General features: G+C 38.4%; 1 protein-coding gene across 2 annotated transcripts; it reads left to right on the top strand.

Moving 5' to 3' along the window:
- The first annotated feature begins 5,472 nt into the window (after window positions 1-5,472).
- On the top strand, window positions 5,473-10,766 carry tlcd1 (TLC domain containing 1). 2 transcript variants are annotated; one of them, XM_036001493.1, is made up of 5 exons: window positions 5,473-5,813; window positions 5,854-6,197; window positions 7,254-7,336; window positions 9,439-9,521; window positions 10,224-10,766. In XM_036001493.1, the coding sequence occupies exons 2-5, from the start codon at window positions 5,992-5,994 to the stop codon at window positions 10,626-10,628; spliced, it is 777 nt and encodes a 258-aa protein (XP_035857386.1). In that variant the 5' UTR covers window positions 5,473-5,813; window positions 5,854-5,991; the 3' UTR covers window positions 10,629-10,766. The 2 variants fall into 2 exon arrangements, with proteins under 2 accessions (XP_035857386.1, XP_031153494.1); XM_031297634.2 differs by having other exon boundaries at window positions 5,473-6,197.
- The last annotated feature ends 4,494 nt before the right edge of the window (window positions 10,767-15,260 follow it).

Raw genomic sequence — 15,260 nt, 5'->3', positions numbered from 1 at the left:
TATGTGGCAGACTCCTCAGACCAGCTCAGTGACATATTTGGCCTTGTGATGCTGTCAGAGATCTTTCTCCAATCGAACAGTCAGTGACCAGGAATGCACTGTGTAGGACAGTGAAACTGATGCTAAACCCCAGGTATGATCCATTTATCTTTGGAGATTTCTCGAGACATGACAGGAAGTTGTGGGTGGTTATATCATCACAGCAATGTGTTCACCTCTTTCTCTCTCATCTTTAACAGAGGCCTTTTTCACACAAGACATTATGACATTACACAGCAGGAAAAACACATGTTTTATTAATCAAATGAATGAATTGTTAATGATGTGAGTAACACGTGCTTTTCCTACTGTTACAAGTCTCTCTCAAAATATTATATAGGCTTGGTGAGCATGAGAACATATTTTTGCATATGGGTGTGTGTGTGTGTGTGGTACTTCTTTGTTCTTGCTATGTAAGTTTTCCCTTATTTACTTGATGTTTCTTGTTTTACAGTAGACTGTTTGTTTTTTGTCAAGCACCTTGCAAGCCTAGCAGTAAAAACTTTACAAATGTGGGATTACAATCACAGTATGGACATAATCAATTATTTTAACCAATGTCAAAAAAAGTTTGAAAACATATGTAATTTACAAATAACCCTTATTTTTACCTGCAGTAGAAAAGTGCTGTATTCCTGCTCGAGAATAAAACTAAATCTCCCTCTGACCGTTTACATAATGATTGTCTTAAGCTGGTTTAAATCCTACTTGACAGAAATAACTTTCTCTGTGAAACTAGGTACTAAGTCCTCCTCTCCAGTGGCTATTACATTTGGCGTCCCCCAAAGATCAGTTCTCGGCCCCCTGTTATTCTCCCTATACATGCTGCCCCTTGGTTCTATCCTTGAAAAGCACAACTTAAATTACCACTTCTATGCTGATGATACACAACTGTACTTACCCATCTCCCCTGGTTGCACTTCATCTATTAATACAATCTTTAGCTGTATGGAGGACATTAACTCCTGGATGGCAGCAAACTTCCTCCAGTTGAATGACAAGAAAACTGAGATGATTTTATTTGGATCCCCCACCTCTACAAAAAACCTGAGCAATGGTCATCAAATTAGCAGAGTGAGGTCAGAAACCTAGGTGTCCTCTTCGACAGCTCTCTTAATTTTAATAAACAAGTCAGCTCTGTTGTTAAAGGAAGTTTTTATCAGCTCAGAACAGTAGCTAAGCTGAAATACGTTTTACCTAAGAATGATCATGAAACAATCATTCATGCTTTTATTACCTCACGTTTAGACTACTGCAACTCACTATCACAGGCCTAACCCAATATAATTTAAATAGACCCCAATTAGTCCAGAATGCTGCTGCTAGACTCCTCACTGACACCAAAAAGTATGACCACATAACTGCCGTCTTAGCTGAGCTTCATTGGTTGCAAGTGAAATTCAGAATTGATTTTAAAGTTTTACTTTCCATGGTCAAGCCCCTCCGTATATTTCTGATCTCCTGTCCACTTACTCTGTCGCCAGGTCACTCAGGTCCACAACCCATCAAATCCTTGTCATCCCCCAGACACGCCTAAAAACCAGAGGGGACCGAGCCTTTTCTGTAGTAGCCCCCAAACTCTGGAATTCCCTCCCACCCCATATCAAATCCTGTAATACAACTGCCAGTTTTAAATCAAACCTGAAGACGCACTTTTACTCTCTTGCTTTTAACTCCCTTTAATTCCTTTTTTTCCTTCTTTTTTTCAGTCACTAGGACACAGAATTTGGAGAACAGAATTTGGATTTCATGCAGCGGGAGTATGGTGTGCATGAAATAAGCATCAGCCTTGGGAAGGTTCTGAGGCAAATAGACAGTGGGAATGTGTGACTTTTTCTAGTGCTGTATTTAAATGTTTGTTATTGTTGTTTTATTCTATGTTATATTATTTGACTTTACCATTGCCTAATTATATTCATGGAGTCTTGCACACGTGATTATGTATTTTCAAGGCATACTGTTTCTGCCTTCCCTGCTCTAGCTGTAAAGCACTTTGGGTCAACTGTTGTTCGTTTAAATGTGCTATACAAATTAAATGACTTGACTTGACTACAATGCAGGCGCTGGAAATCAATTAACCCGTAGATTTTCTCTCTTGCAGACTTGTAGAGTCTCTTTACAGTAGCCATTTCTCAGCAGCCCTAGGAAAGAAAAATCACCCCGAGATCAATAAGGTTCAGTGCTGAGCTAGGCACAAACATATGATATTGGAAGGCCTTCTGAACAGGTCAACAGTCTCTGGTGTTTGCTGTGGCCTGAGTGCAATATGAAACCTTTTGCATCTTCTGTCTGAAATCCTGAGCTGTTTCTTTGTATTATGCAAGCTGTGAGTAATTACAGGATTGTGTGATAAAACTATGAGAGCAAAATGCTTTCATTCTTTCACACTATACCAAATAAACACAGGTAGGGCAACCAGGAAACACAAGAAATGATATTAAGTTACATTTTTCTCTCTAACCACAGGGTGTCTTGTTACAGAGAGCCATGTACTCAACTGATATAAGTCAAAGATATACGATTAGTCCAAGTGTCTCTGTCTCTGTGTCTCTCTCTCTCTCTCTCAGACACATAAAACACATGATGTGCAGCTGTGTACCGGACTGTTTCAGAATTAAAGGAGATTGTAGCCTTATTAATCACAAGGGAATTTTCTATCACAACTCAACAATCACTATCTCAGAGAGGTCTTCCTGGAGGTTTTTGGAGAGAGATGCCACCAAGTGGTTTGATGAAGAACTGGTAGTCACTGAGCTGAAAAACAGAATCATTACAGTCATTATGAAATACTATATCTTTACATGAGGTTTTGCCGCCATCTTGTGGTGTCTTTTTACACTGTAGTGTAGACTATACTCAAACTCTTGTCCTATTACAGTAATGCTGTAGCTTTGGTGTATTATTTATAATAATACTAAGCTTTAGCTAAGTATTATTTAGGGATATTTGCCTTTATTTGACAGTGGAGTTTGACCAGAGATTTGAGAGGTAACAGGAAATAAGAGGAGAGAGGGGGTTGGGTGACCTGGTGCAACAAGTTGTGGAAGAAGTACTAAAGGAAGTAAAAGTACCAATACGACAGTGTAAAAGTACTCCTGCATTTAAAATCATACTTACAGTAAGTTAAAGTACATAAGTAGCATCAAAATATACTTTAAAATCTACCTAAAAGTACTCAGAGTCATCACTAATGTTGCAGCTGGTAAAGATGGAGCTATCTATTTATATTTCTTATATACTGCCGGGTATCTTAACATATAATAATCACAATCATAATTTATTAGTTGATATATATTTTGTATTTTATTTATTTTGTAATTAGTAACTAGTATTGTCAAATACATGTAGTTGAGTGAAAAGTACAATATTGGCTTGAGTGAATATATTTAGTTACATTCCACCACTGCATTCAACAAATCCCCCTGGCCAGAATCACACTACTAACTCCTCCTCAACCCCAAACATGAAAGCACACATATTTATGATATGATTGCCAGAAAATATGCTACAACAAGTGGAGCTATCATAAAACTAATGAAGTAATTGAGGCATACTGTAATTTACTGAGGACTTTTCTTACAGTAGGCTGCATGCAATTGATGAGTAGCCGAAACATGCAATCGGTGTGGAAAAGCAACAAAAAATACTTTTCATTTTAAAGGAAAGAAGACAAACATGCAAAAATAAAAAGAATGCATCAGGAAATGAGCTGAAAAAACTTTAGTAGGTAAAGAAAAGTAAACTCCCTGTGCTTGGGTTTATATTTCAAAAAGACAGTTTGTGTGTGTGTGTGTGTGTGTGTGTGTGTGTGTGTGTGTGTGTGTGTGTGTGTGTGTGTGTGTGTGTGTGTGTGTGTGTGGAGGGTCTTACTTTCCCCCACTGGGCTGCAGTGAGGCCAGCTGTGGGGGATCAGATGAGAGCCATGCTGTGTTTATGGAAAGAGTTATGGCCCAGGAAGGAGGGCTTCATAGGCTGCCTGTCTAACACCCCAGGTTTACATTGTTATGCTCCAAACACAACAAAGACGTGAATGTTACATTATCAATCATATCTATATTTACAATACTTACTGCTGACATTGCCACCAATTTACCTAAAAGAAATGTAATCCTGCATTTGATTATCTAATGTACGTACAGTATGTAATGTATTGAAGCCCTATGTTTATACTAGTACTCACTATGAACTTCCCCTTAAAAATGATAAAGGTCCAAGTGAACTTTATTATCCCCTTGATGAGTGCAAATAGTCAAGGCAGTAAGACATGATCAAAGGCAGAAAAGATGACAATAATGAAATAAAGAAACTTGATAATTACCAGTTTGATAGATTTAGTAGCAGCAGCATTTTGGATGGGCTGAAGGCTAGCAACTTCTGGCCTCGGTCATAAAAAAGAGATTTGCATTTAGGCCAGAGGAGATGAAATCATGGACTACTTTCTCAAGATATGACACTGTTATAAATGATGATTGTATACCCCTGACACTTGCTTGTCAAACAAAAAGATCAGAAAGTCAGCCTGAATGTCTCACAGCGCAACCTGGTTTAAGGGGAAATGCAGTTTTGCATTATCAGCATAAACATGGGAATGTATGCTATGTTTGTTAAATATGTGGCCAAGTCAGTTGCATCATGCAAATGGGAAAATTAAAGAGGACCTAAGTGTGGCCCTTGTGGTATACCATGGGCCCTCACCTCTCAACTTCAACAGGGAAACGTACCAAGAAGAAAGGTACAAAACCAATCAAGAGCCTTACATACCTGAGTGGAGGGGAGTAAAAGTGGGTTTACTTAACATCTTTGTTGTATTGGTTTAATTTACTTAAGTATTTCCATTTCATGCTACTGTGTACTTCACTACATTTCAGAGGGAAAACAGTGTGTCCTTTACTTCACTACATTTACAGCTGTAGTTACTAGTTACTTTAAGGCTGATAAAATAACACACTTTTGATTTCGATACATTTTTCTAATAATAGTCTACAGCTGCACTTTTACTTTGGTAAAATTTGGAAGGCAAGATTTTTACTTAGCCTATGTTTTATGTTTGTATTTTAACTTTGTGGCATTGCTACTGTCAATTAAAGGGTCTGAATATTTCATCCACGACTGGCACAGTGTAAACTGATTTCCCTTCTTCACTAAAACGCTAGGCTATGCCTTATACATTTTTAGTTCCTTTGTAGCCTTTAGCGCCAGTAATAAAATAAAATAACGCTGCGTTTGAGATAGCCTGGCTCTACTTAGGCTATTAGAGCTAGTATTGTTGTTATTAATATTAATAAATTAGATTCATGAGGCAGAGAGAAGGGGGCGGGATCTTAACGCACAGTTACATGAGCATATAAGGGGCGACTCTAGTAGACATAAAAGTTAGGCAATTACTATGCAGCTATTTGATATATGTAGCCTATATTGGTCTTTTTCGACATGCTTACCCAAAATCAGTGTCGGCAGCCCTGCTCTGTGATATTGTTACTTGGGTAACGTGATCGCAGTCTCGCCCCTCCTTGTTTTATGGTTAAAGGGCGCAGCAGTATCCACCCACCCCGCTCCCTTTCTCTGCATTCTGCACGGAAATGCGCTCGGAGAGCGGCAACACATAGCATTACAAGGAAGGATCTGCGTGAAGACCAGACAAACACCGTCTCATTGGAATGAGCTGTTACGGGAATCTCTTCCACAGGCTCTGGCCGCTGAACACGTGAGAAGAAAAGGGCTGCAGCATAACTCGGACATCATCTCTGCGGTAAGAAGACTTGAAAAAAGTTTAAAAGCAAAGGATCCTGGAACACACTCCCATCTCATACCGTGCATATTTGTCCATCACCGAGCTGAGAGGCCGTTGACAGGAGCGTGAAAAAGGCAACAGGGGAAAGGACGAAGGGAGGTAGCTATAGAGGCGAGCGAGCGCTCAAAGACAGAGGGAGAGCAGGGGCCGAGGAGGAGAGGATGGAGGCTCTGGTCCCTGTGCTGAAGAGTCACCCAGGCCCGTCAGTGCTGGTATTCTCTCTGATGTTCAGGGTGATCCACCGGTTGCTGCAAAGGCTGCCTGTGCCCAAAGTGGTGAGGCAGAACGACCTCAGCACCTGGAAGTGGAAGAACCTCTCCGTCTCAGTGGTGCACTCTCTGCTGACTGGGACATGGGCCCTGACCTGGTAAGTTTTCATCCAAATATCCGTCTATTCACCCTTCTATCTATCCATCCACACTGGGACACCATTGTCTATTCACAGTACACATGATGTGTTATGTGTGTGTGTGTGTGTGTGTGTGTGTGTGTGTGTGTGTGTGTGTGTGCGCGCAGCAGTGACAGTCTGTGGCAGCCTGGAAAAGAAGGGCATGTTCAGTAGGGTGAGAGAAGGGCCGGGGGAGAGAATGGCATTTTTAAGTGGGGAGGGAAATACCACTGTACAGTATGAGCTGCATAAAGTTGTATAGCTATTTGCTTGTGAATTTGTGACTCAGAAGTTTGTAAAGAAATACATTTCTTCAGCCTCACATGCAGCCAACTGCCAGCCACAGCCTGCACATATATCAACTGGAAAAACCGGCTGGCTTAACGATTCTTGTGAAAGCATCATGAGAAACTTTTTTTGGGGCGGGGACCATTGTGACTCAGCTTTTAACATTATGAAGAGGGAACATGGTCATATTTATTAGGCTGTCTACACTCACAGTTATGTAATGATACATGTAAGGAATATGTGGATTAGCAATAATTGAGAGAAAGTAAGTTTCCACATTCAAAAATAGGTTTAGTGCCAAGGAAACATGTGAAACAGTACACTGGTTTACCAGTCACATTAGGGCTATAGGTCATTTCTTAACAATAATTCTGCCATGGTGTGTTTATACAGGGAGGAGACACAGACAACCCTTTGCTTTTTGAGGTGTGCCCCCTTTGCCAGCAGCAGTAAGAAGTGACAAAGAATAATGCAAAATCAGAGGGGAAAATAGTCCTAGAATTGTAGAAATAATGGTATTTATAAAGACACAGATAGAAGCAAGATAGTAAATGTTTTCAAAATGAAATGATGAAACATGAATAGCACTATTTCTCCAACTACTAAAATGAGGGATATCTATTGGTCAAAGAGTTAAAAAAAAAAAAGGCAGAACACCTGCTTAATCAGGCTTATACCTCCAGGAGTGAGCTCATGTATGTCTGAGTGAGGCCAATACATCTATCCATAACATGTGTCCCTCTCCAGTGTGGTGCTTTGGCCCGAGATGTTGAGCAACATTCACTCTTACAACACCCCTCTGTCCTACCTGCTCGTCTGCATCTCAACAGGTGAGTGAACTCAATGCATCATGGGAAACAACAACATTTCAGGAAAACAAGTAAAACAACTGTCAGGTTTTGGTATAAATGAAAAATTAAAGAAATGTGTTTGTGAACTTTTCTACAAATATTCAGTCTAAAGAGAAATGATCTTGGTTGTAGTGTTTGATGTAGGGCTGCAACAAAGGATTATTTTCATTTGGAGCTGTAAAAGAATAATCAATTAGGTGTCAACTATTTAATTAATCTATCTATTTTGATAATTGGTTTGGGTACAAATTCTCTGATGTCAGCTTGTTAAATGTGAATATGTTCTAGTTTCTGCTCTCCTCTGGGACAGGAAACTGAATATCTATGAGTTGTGGACAAAACAAGACATTTGAGGATGTCATCATGGGCTTTGGGAAACACTGATCCACATTTTTCACCATTTTCATTTTATAGACCTTACAACTAAAATCAAGAAAATAATCAACAGATTATTATTAGTTGCAGCCCTATTTTCATTATTGCTTATTTTCGTCATTAATTTATACATAGTTTTGTCTAAAATGTCAGAAAACTGTTAAAAGTGCTTAAGTTATAACTTCTTACAGCCCAAGGTAGTGTCTTCATATGCCGTTTTCTGCGAGTAACAGTCCAAAACTCAAACATATATCATTTATGACAAAGGTATGTTCACATGGGAGAAGCTGAAACCAGCAAATGTTTGGCATTTGTGCTTAAAAAATGACTAAAATGATTATTTGATTGTCAAAATAGTGGCAAACTCATTTTCTGTCAATCTTTTTATCAATTGATCGTTGCAGCTCTTGTTTACTGCACAAGAGAGAGTTGTTGGGGATGTGGTGATTGACGGTATTTTCTCTTCCATCCTTGAATTGAGACTTGAATTTATCTTTGGGGCATAGACCGCCACCTTTCCAGTTGTTGCTTGTCAGAGGAACAACATAAAGATCCGCGTCTCCTCTAAATCACCACGGACACCAAAGATAAAACACAGAGGACTCTGTGGTCTAGTTGAGCTGTACTGTATGTGGTTAAGTCTCTTCTGTGTTACCATGAAGACAGAAATCTGTGGAGATCAGACCTTACAACCGCAAACAGCAGCTAGCTCCACTGAGGCCAACCAGGCCAGATACTGGAGGTCATGTTCTGTAGAGGCTGGTTGTGTGTATCATTAGCAACCACATGTCACTCATACACAGGAACAAAAGGACTCTTAGTCACTTGAATACTTCCAGCTAAATGAGGCCTACACACTTTAATATCCGTGGTAATGCTTTGAATTGTTTAGTTGGCGTCTAACAATAATGATGAAGAGAGACTTTTAACTGCTGTCAGATCAGTTAAGCAAACATTGACTCTTATTTATTTATTCCATATATATTTACTTTTTTATCAGGGACAGTGCACACTTATAATACATAAAAGTAAAATGTGCCAAATGGAGGCTATTTTACATCCACTGTCCCTGGACTGGTGGTAAGAGGTCACCCTAAAAAGAGATAAAACGATTAAGCTATCAATAATACATACATATTTTGCCCTATACAATAAAAGTTGATTATGCTAATGCTAAAAGACAGCAACATAAAAACAAGAACTGTTAATGTCTCTGGATTAACAACAAGTGACACAAGGGAAGTATTGCATTGTAATGTCAGACAGAAAGTAGATCTTTAGAGTCATGTCATGATAGAAGTAGTTAGTGGCAAAAAGTCAATGTTTGCATTTCTAGTTTACAAAAAGGACACATAAAAATTAAAAGGTGCTGTTATTTTAATCTAAACAGGTTCAACATGTTGGGAACATGTTTAACATCATCATATCTAAGAGATTATTTCATCCATGTGGTATCTCTTGAAGCTGAAATTGCTACTTTTGAGCATTAATTACTTGTTATTACGGTATATCGGTTTTTATAGTGGAGTGCGGTAAAACATTAAAGCAACACACTCACTATGGTTGGAAACTGTTTACAGTGAAAAGTATGAAAATCAACTGTACAGTAAAATGTAAAATGCATTTTATTCTCAAACTCCTCTACATCCTCTCCTCTTCCTCTCATACCAGTGACAGAGACAGTGTCATTTTCTCTGCCCTCTCAGGATACTTTGTGCAGGATGCAGGTGATATTATCCTGACAGGACATGCAAAAGCATCATGGGAATTCCTAGTCCATCATGTGGTGGTAAGACAGCATGCCTGTATGCCACGTTTTCTTTTCTTGTCTTTTTGAATACAATCAAGGTTGCATTTAAGGTTCAGATAAGATAACAGAGTTACTATGTGAAGCTCAGCTATAGTTCACATGTGTTTTTATAAGACTGACAGAGAAGAAGAAGAGAAAGTAAAGTGTTATTTTGTTGATTTGATTTTCGCTCTAGTTTCTAAATGTCACCAAATATATAAGAAAATAAAAACTTTGGTTGTGGTGTAAGAAATATTCTCACCCTGCTTAATACCCTGTGTTATACATTAAGGCTTAAAGATTTGTTGCATATGCTGCTATTGATTTTTACTGAATACCATTTAATTATTAATGAAGTATCCAAAGGACAAACAGATCCAGAGCAGGGGGAAGTAAGTATTGACACAACTGTTTTTATATGCATTATCCCAAACATTCAGCCCAACATATTTGGTATTTTTTGAAAACGTTGGCTTCTTCACTAGAATTTAGACTTAACTTCTGTGAGTTTGACATTTTCTTTGATGCACGACACAAGTTTTTTGTGACAGTTTAGGATTTGCTTACAATATACCTTAAATGGAAAAGCAACCGATAAAAGCAAGGCAAATGCAAATAAAGACAAATATAACTCAAACACAGGAGATAAAAACACCTAACATCTAAAAACACCTCCATCTCTCTGTGCGTGTCTCTCCTCAGGTGATCTCGTGTTTCCTGTACTCCCTCTACACTGAGCTGTATGTAGCCGGCGCTGTACTCGCTCTCTTTGTGGAGGTCAACAGTGTTACCCTCCACCTGAGGCTGTTGATGAAGCTGGCAGGCGCTCAGTTCTCCTCCATGTACCGCATCAACAAATTCGTCAACATCCTCACCTACATCACGTTCCGCATGGGCACCCAGGCCTACCTCACCTGGTACCTCATCCACAACTACACCTGGCTGACCAACGGTTTATTCTTCCTCGTCTCCATGATAGTGATGGATATTATGATCCTGATTTATTTCTACCGCCTGCTCCGTGCAGACTTCTTGCCCCGGAGTAAGGAATCTGTGGGACACAACGGGACGTATAACAACAACTCCAAAAAGTTTCCCTGTGATTGACTGGAGAAGGTTTACAGACCTATAGGCTATTGTGTTGTTATTTAGACACATTTTGTCTTTTTCAAACTGACACCAATTTTCGTGAAAACAGGTTCCCTTGTTGTGTCTCATTGCCAAAGAACCCCTCCCCCAAAAAACCAAAACAAACAAGATGCAGTTGTTCAGAAATGTTGAAAAAGTCAGAAATTTAGCACTTTTACTCTATATTAAAATTGCTTTTTTATGTATCGTGTAAAGGAATAAGTCAACATTTTGGGATATATGTTAGTTAGTTGCTTTCTTGGAAAGAATTAGATGAGACAATTGATACCACTTTCATGTCTGTACTGAAGCTACACCAGCAGCCAGTTAGCTTAGCTTAGCATATAGAATGGAAACAGCGGGAAACAGCTAGCCTGGCTCTGTCCAACAATAAAAAATCTAATCCACCCATTAAACCACACCTTGTCTTTTTACACTTTGGTTTTAAACAAACAATACATGTGTTAAATAGTGAGCTTCAGAGGTGCCGCTAGGCAGAGCCAGGCCTCGTTTCCAGTCAAACTGGTAATGGCTGTAACCTTATATCTACAGACATGAGAGTGGTATCAATCGTTTCATCAAACTCTCAGCAACAAATTAAAAAAAATCATATTTTCATAAATGTTGAACTATTACTTAAACATAAATTTTAGCATCATGTAACCTCAAAGGAGTAGTTTGACATTTTGGGAAATAAGCCTTTTCACTTTCTTGATTGATACCACTCTCATATCTGTAGGCTGCAGTAAGCTAAATATGAAGCTACAGCCAACAGACAGTTAGCTTAGCTTAGCATAAAGACTTGAAACAGGGGGAAACTCTCTCCGTCCAGAGGTAAACAACAAGCTATAGCATGTTGATTCGTGAGATACAGAGGTACTATTTTGTATTGCCTTTGGACAGAGCCAGGCTGTTTCCTCTTGTTTCCAGTTAAGCTAAGCTAAGCTAAGCTAAGCTGGATGTAGCTTTTGTGTACAGATACAAGAGTGGCATCATTCTTCTTGTCTAAATCTCTGCAAGTAAACATGTCCCAAAAGTGTCAAACTATTCATTTAGTTCTTTAAAAAAAACGTGTGGTAAGAAATTTCCACATATTTGAAATGCAAAATTGCATTGCCAGTCGCTAACAATCTTAGCTGATTCCCTAGATATGATGCTATATCTTTAACATTTGCATACGTAAAGAGAGAATGTATTACAGTACGTTCTCTGTCTCTGTGTCTCTATGATGCCATTTGTGGCTGAAGGGATACTGGGCTCTAACTGAACTGGTACAGGACCAATTCAACACAGGAACACACAAGTAATAGTCGCTTATGGTTCAACTTCTCATATTCAAAATTTGTTTATTAGGATAAACCCCTTGAGATATATCATCTCGTTTTCGAGGGGGTCCCAACATATAACACAATCATTACATAACAACAGAGGAGTGAAAGAAAATAAAATTCAAATAAAAATACAAGTAGCAATACGACAACGTACATATACAAAGCAAAATATAAAACACAAGTAGGGCTGAAGCTGGGTCTTCCTGCCATCTAGCAGTCTGATAATTGAACTCATCAGGAAGTGGGCACCATGAGAAACCCTCTACAATGAGCAGGTAGCAGCACAATCAATACTGATATTGATTATCACCAGTAGTTAGACTTTATATGGAGTGATAAAAGAGTATCCCCACGGTGTGTACCGTATTTGCTTGTCTGCAAAATACTTTTACAGAATAGATCCATTTTAAGATATATTCCTCTTCCTCCTCTCTCCTCAGAAATGGGCATACCACATTTTGGAAATATTGTCCTTAAATATGCATTCCTTTTTTATATATTTCAAGTGGTAATACAAGTAAACATCAGTGAAACTTAAAATTCTAATTTCCTAATCATGCTATAAATAATACATGCTGACAGTGTCATTTAAAAACCTAATAATCAGTACATTTCATTTGCTATTTCTGCCAAATGCCAAGAAATGGACAGAGTTTAGATGTGTCTGACCTGTACTGCAGTGCCTTTACCAAGGTGCCTTTTCAATAAGAATAGAGCACAGATAATGTATGAATAAGAATGTATAGGCATAGTGCAGGCTGATATATGTTGCTGATATCTGATGCTTTTGTAAAAGCTGGGCCCAGTGGAGAAATATTGAGCCCTAACATACAGTAAGTAAATTTGATTGTGACCACAATAATGTATCTTGTATTAAATGTGTTTTTATGTATTTTGGATGGTTGAGTGATACCATGAATTTAAAAAAAAGTATTTTAAACCACAGGAGTGTTGATGTATATTGTAATATGTACTCTAACAAGGAGATTCTGTTTTACATTGGTGTAGTCACTCACATTCACACCTGAGATGTCTAGTGAAGCTACAATCAATTCATGTATTGACAGATCCTTTATTAAAGTAAAAGTACCAATACAACAATGTAAAAATACTCCATTTTATGTCAAAATCCCACAATCAAAATTATTTTAAAAGTGGTATAGAAGTATAATCTCAAAATGTAACTAAAGTATCAAAAGTAGACGTACTCACTGTGCAGACTGTGACTGATATGTAGAATATTACATTATTTGTAATACTAACGCCGCAATGTGCATGTAGCATTTTACTGTTGTAGCTGATCGAGGTGGATCTACTTGTAACTCACAGTTAGGTAGGTTAGTCTGTCTCTCTAAAGGGTCACAATAAATCTGAGGGGTCGTGAGATGATTAATGAGAGAGAAAAGAAGAAAAATATATTCCTTTTTTTTTTTTTTTTTTACTTTTCTCTATCTTTACTTTTTTATTGGTGATGAGTCATAAGCCTGAAAAGTTAGAAACCACTGGTTTAAATTATAGGTTCACATTTTTTCAAATAGGGGACACATTCACAGTCTTTTTTTCTGTGTAAAAATATGTTTTAAAGTTCAGCAAAAGCTAATATGTGCTTCATTAACAACAAGGAAAACCCTGTCGAGGAAACCTGGTACTAAACAGACTAATGTTGTAGAAGTAGTCATTTTCAAACAGAGGGAGGACTGTGGAATCTGCCCCAATTTCTTCTAACAAAGTTAGAAAGGGATCTCTGAGACGGCCAGTATGAACAGGAGAATCTATTACAGAGACCAGAACCTTCTCATTGTCAACATTCTACACTCAGTGGCCACTTTTTAAAGTATACTTTTCTAATACAACACAGCAATCTAATACAACTGGTCTGCCATAAAGTCTCTTAATGATGCCTATAATGTTAGCTTTTGTTGACACTAATTAGAAACACCTTTCAATATGTGACTGCTTTATAATCAGATAGACCTGAAGAAATGTGACCCTTTATCTTTGACATGTGTTGTGATTGTAAGATGATCATGTGGTTGATGTTAAATATGAATGTGAAAAGTTACTAGTAATTAGAAGAGTACAATATTTAAAATATAGTGATATAAAGTAGCATAAAACACTCAAAATTATAGTTACAGTAAAGTACAGTAGTAGGCTACTTCAGTAAATGTACTGCTCTAAGGTAACCTGGCAGTGTTTGGTACCATATAGGGCAGGGGTCGTCAACGTTTTTTTAGGCCAAGGACCCCTTAGCTAAAAGAGGAGAAGATCTAGGGACCCCTACTACATTTACTGTATATTTTCTGTATAGAATTAAGTTGCATTAAACTGGGCCGCATAGATGAAAATAAAATGGCAGTGAATCCTAAAGCTTAACTGTATGGCTACCTTATAGGCACAGTAAGCTTATATTCAAATAACATAATTAATTAAATAATTTTAAATAACATTTTCTTTCAGAAATAGACCAATTGGTCTTTGCTATTAAAATGTTAGATTCATGTTAATGTATATTTTTTAGACATATATTAATTTTTGAAAAATTATTTTGTAAACATAATTTGGCGGCCACCCTGCACTAACTCTGGGGACCCCCTAGGGGTCACGGACCCCCTGTTGAATATCTCTGATATAGGGATACATGAATATATTGCGTTAGGCCTACATGTTAAGAATGTAAAACCCACATTAAATAATGATATTATTAGTACAGAGTACGGAGTCCAGTACGGAGTAGAGCCGCTGCTCCTTCGCGTCGAAAGGAGCCAGTTGAGGTGGTTTGGGCATCTGGTAAGGATGCCCCCTGGGCGCCTCCCTAGGGAGGTTTTCCAGGCACGTCCAGCTGGGAGGAGGCCTCGGGGAAGACCCAGGACTAGGTGGAGGGATTATATCTCCAACCTGGCCTGGGAACGCCTCGGGATCCCCCAGTCGGAGCTGGTTAATGTGGCTCGGGAAAGGGAAGTTTGGGGTCCCCTGCTGGAGCTGCTACCCCCGCGACCCGTTACCGGATAAGCGGAAGAAGATGGATGGATGGATTATTAGTACATTTAGTGAAGTTATCAATATCATTCTTATCTTCATGTAATGCTGTATATGTTTTACATATTGTGTATTTGTCTTCATATTGTGTAGGGTATTAATATTTTAATATTTTAGAGAATGTCTAGGCCTATCAGACAGACAGACAGACATACATTGTGGTTATAACACAATGTATGAGGCAGAGATCCACATCCACATAGGCAGAGATCCGAGGCTTAGAGCGCCCTCTGTTGTCCAA

The sequence above is a fragment of the Sander lucioperca genome, chromosome 5 (assembly GCF_008315115.2).
Source record: "Sander lucioperca isolate FBNREF2018 chromosome 5, SLUC_FBN_1.2, whole genome shotgun sequence".
Classification (NCBI taxonomy): Eukaryota; Metazoa; Chordata; class Actinopteri; order Perciformes; family Percidae; genus Sander; species Sander lucioperca.
This window is presented reverse-complemented; position numbering and strand designations above follow the sequence as displayed.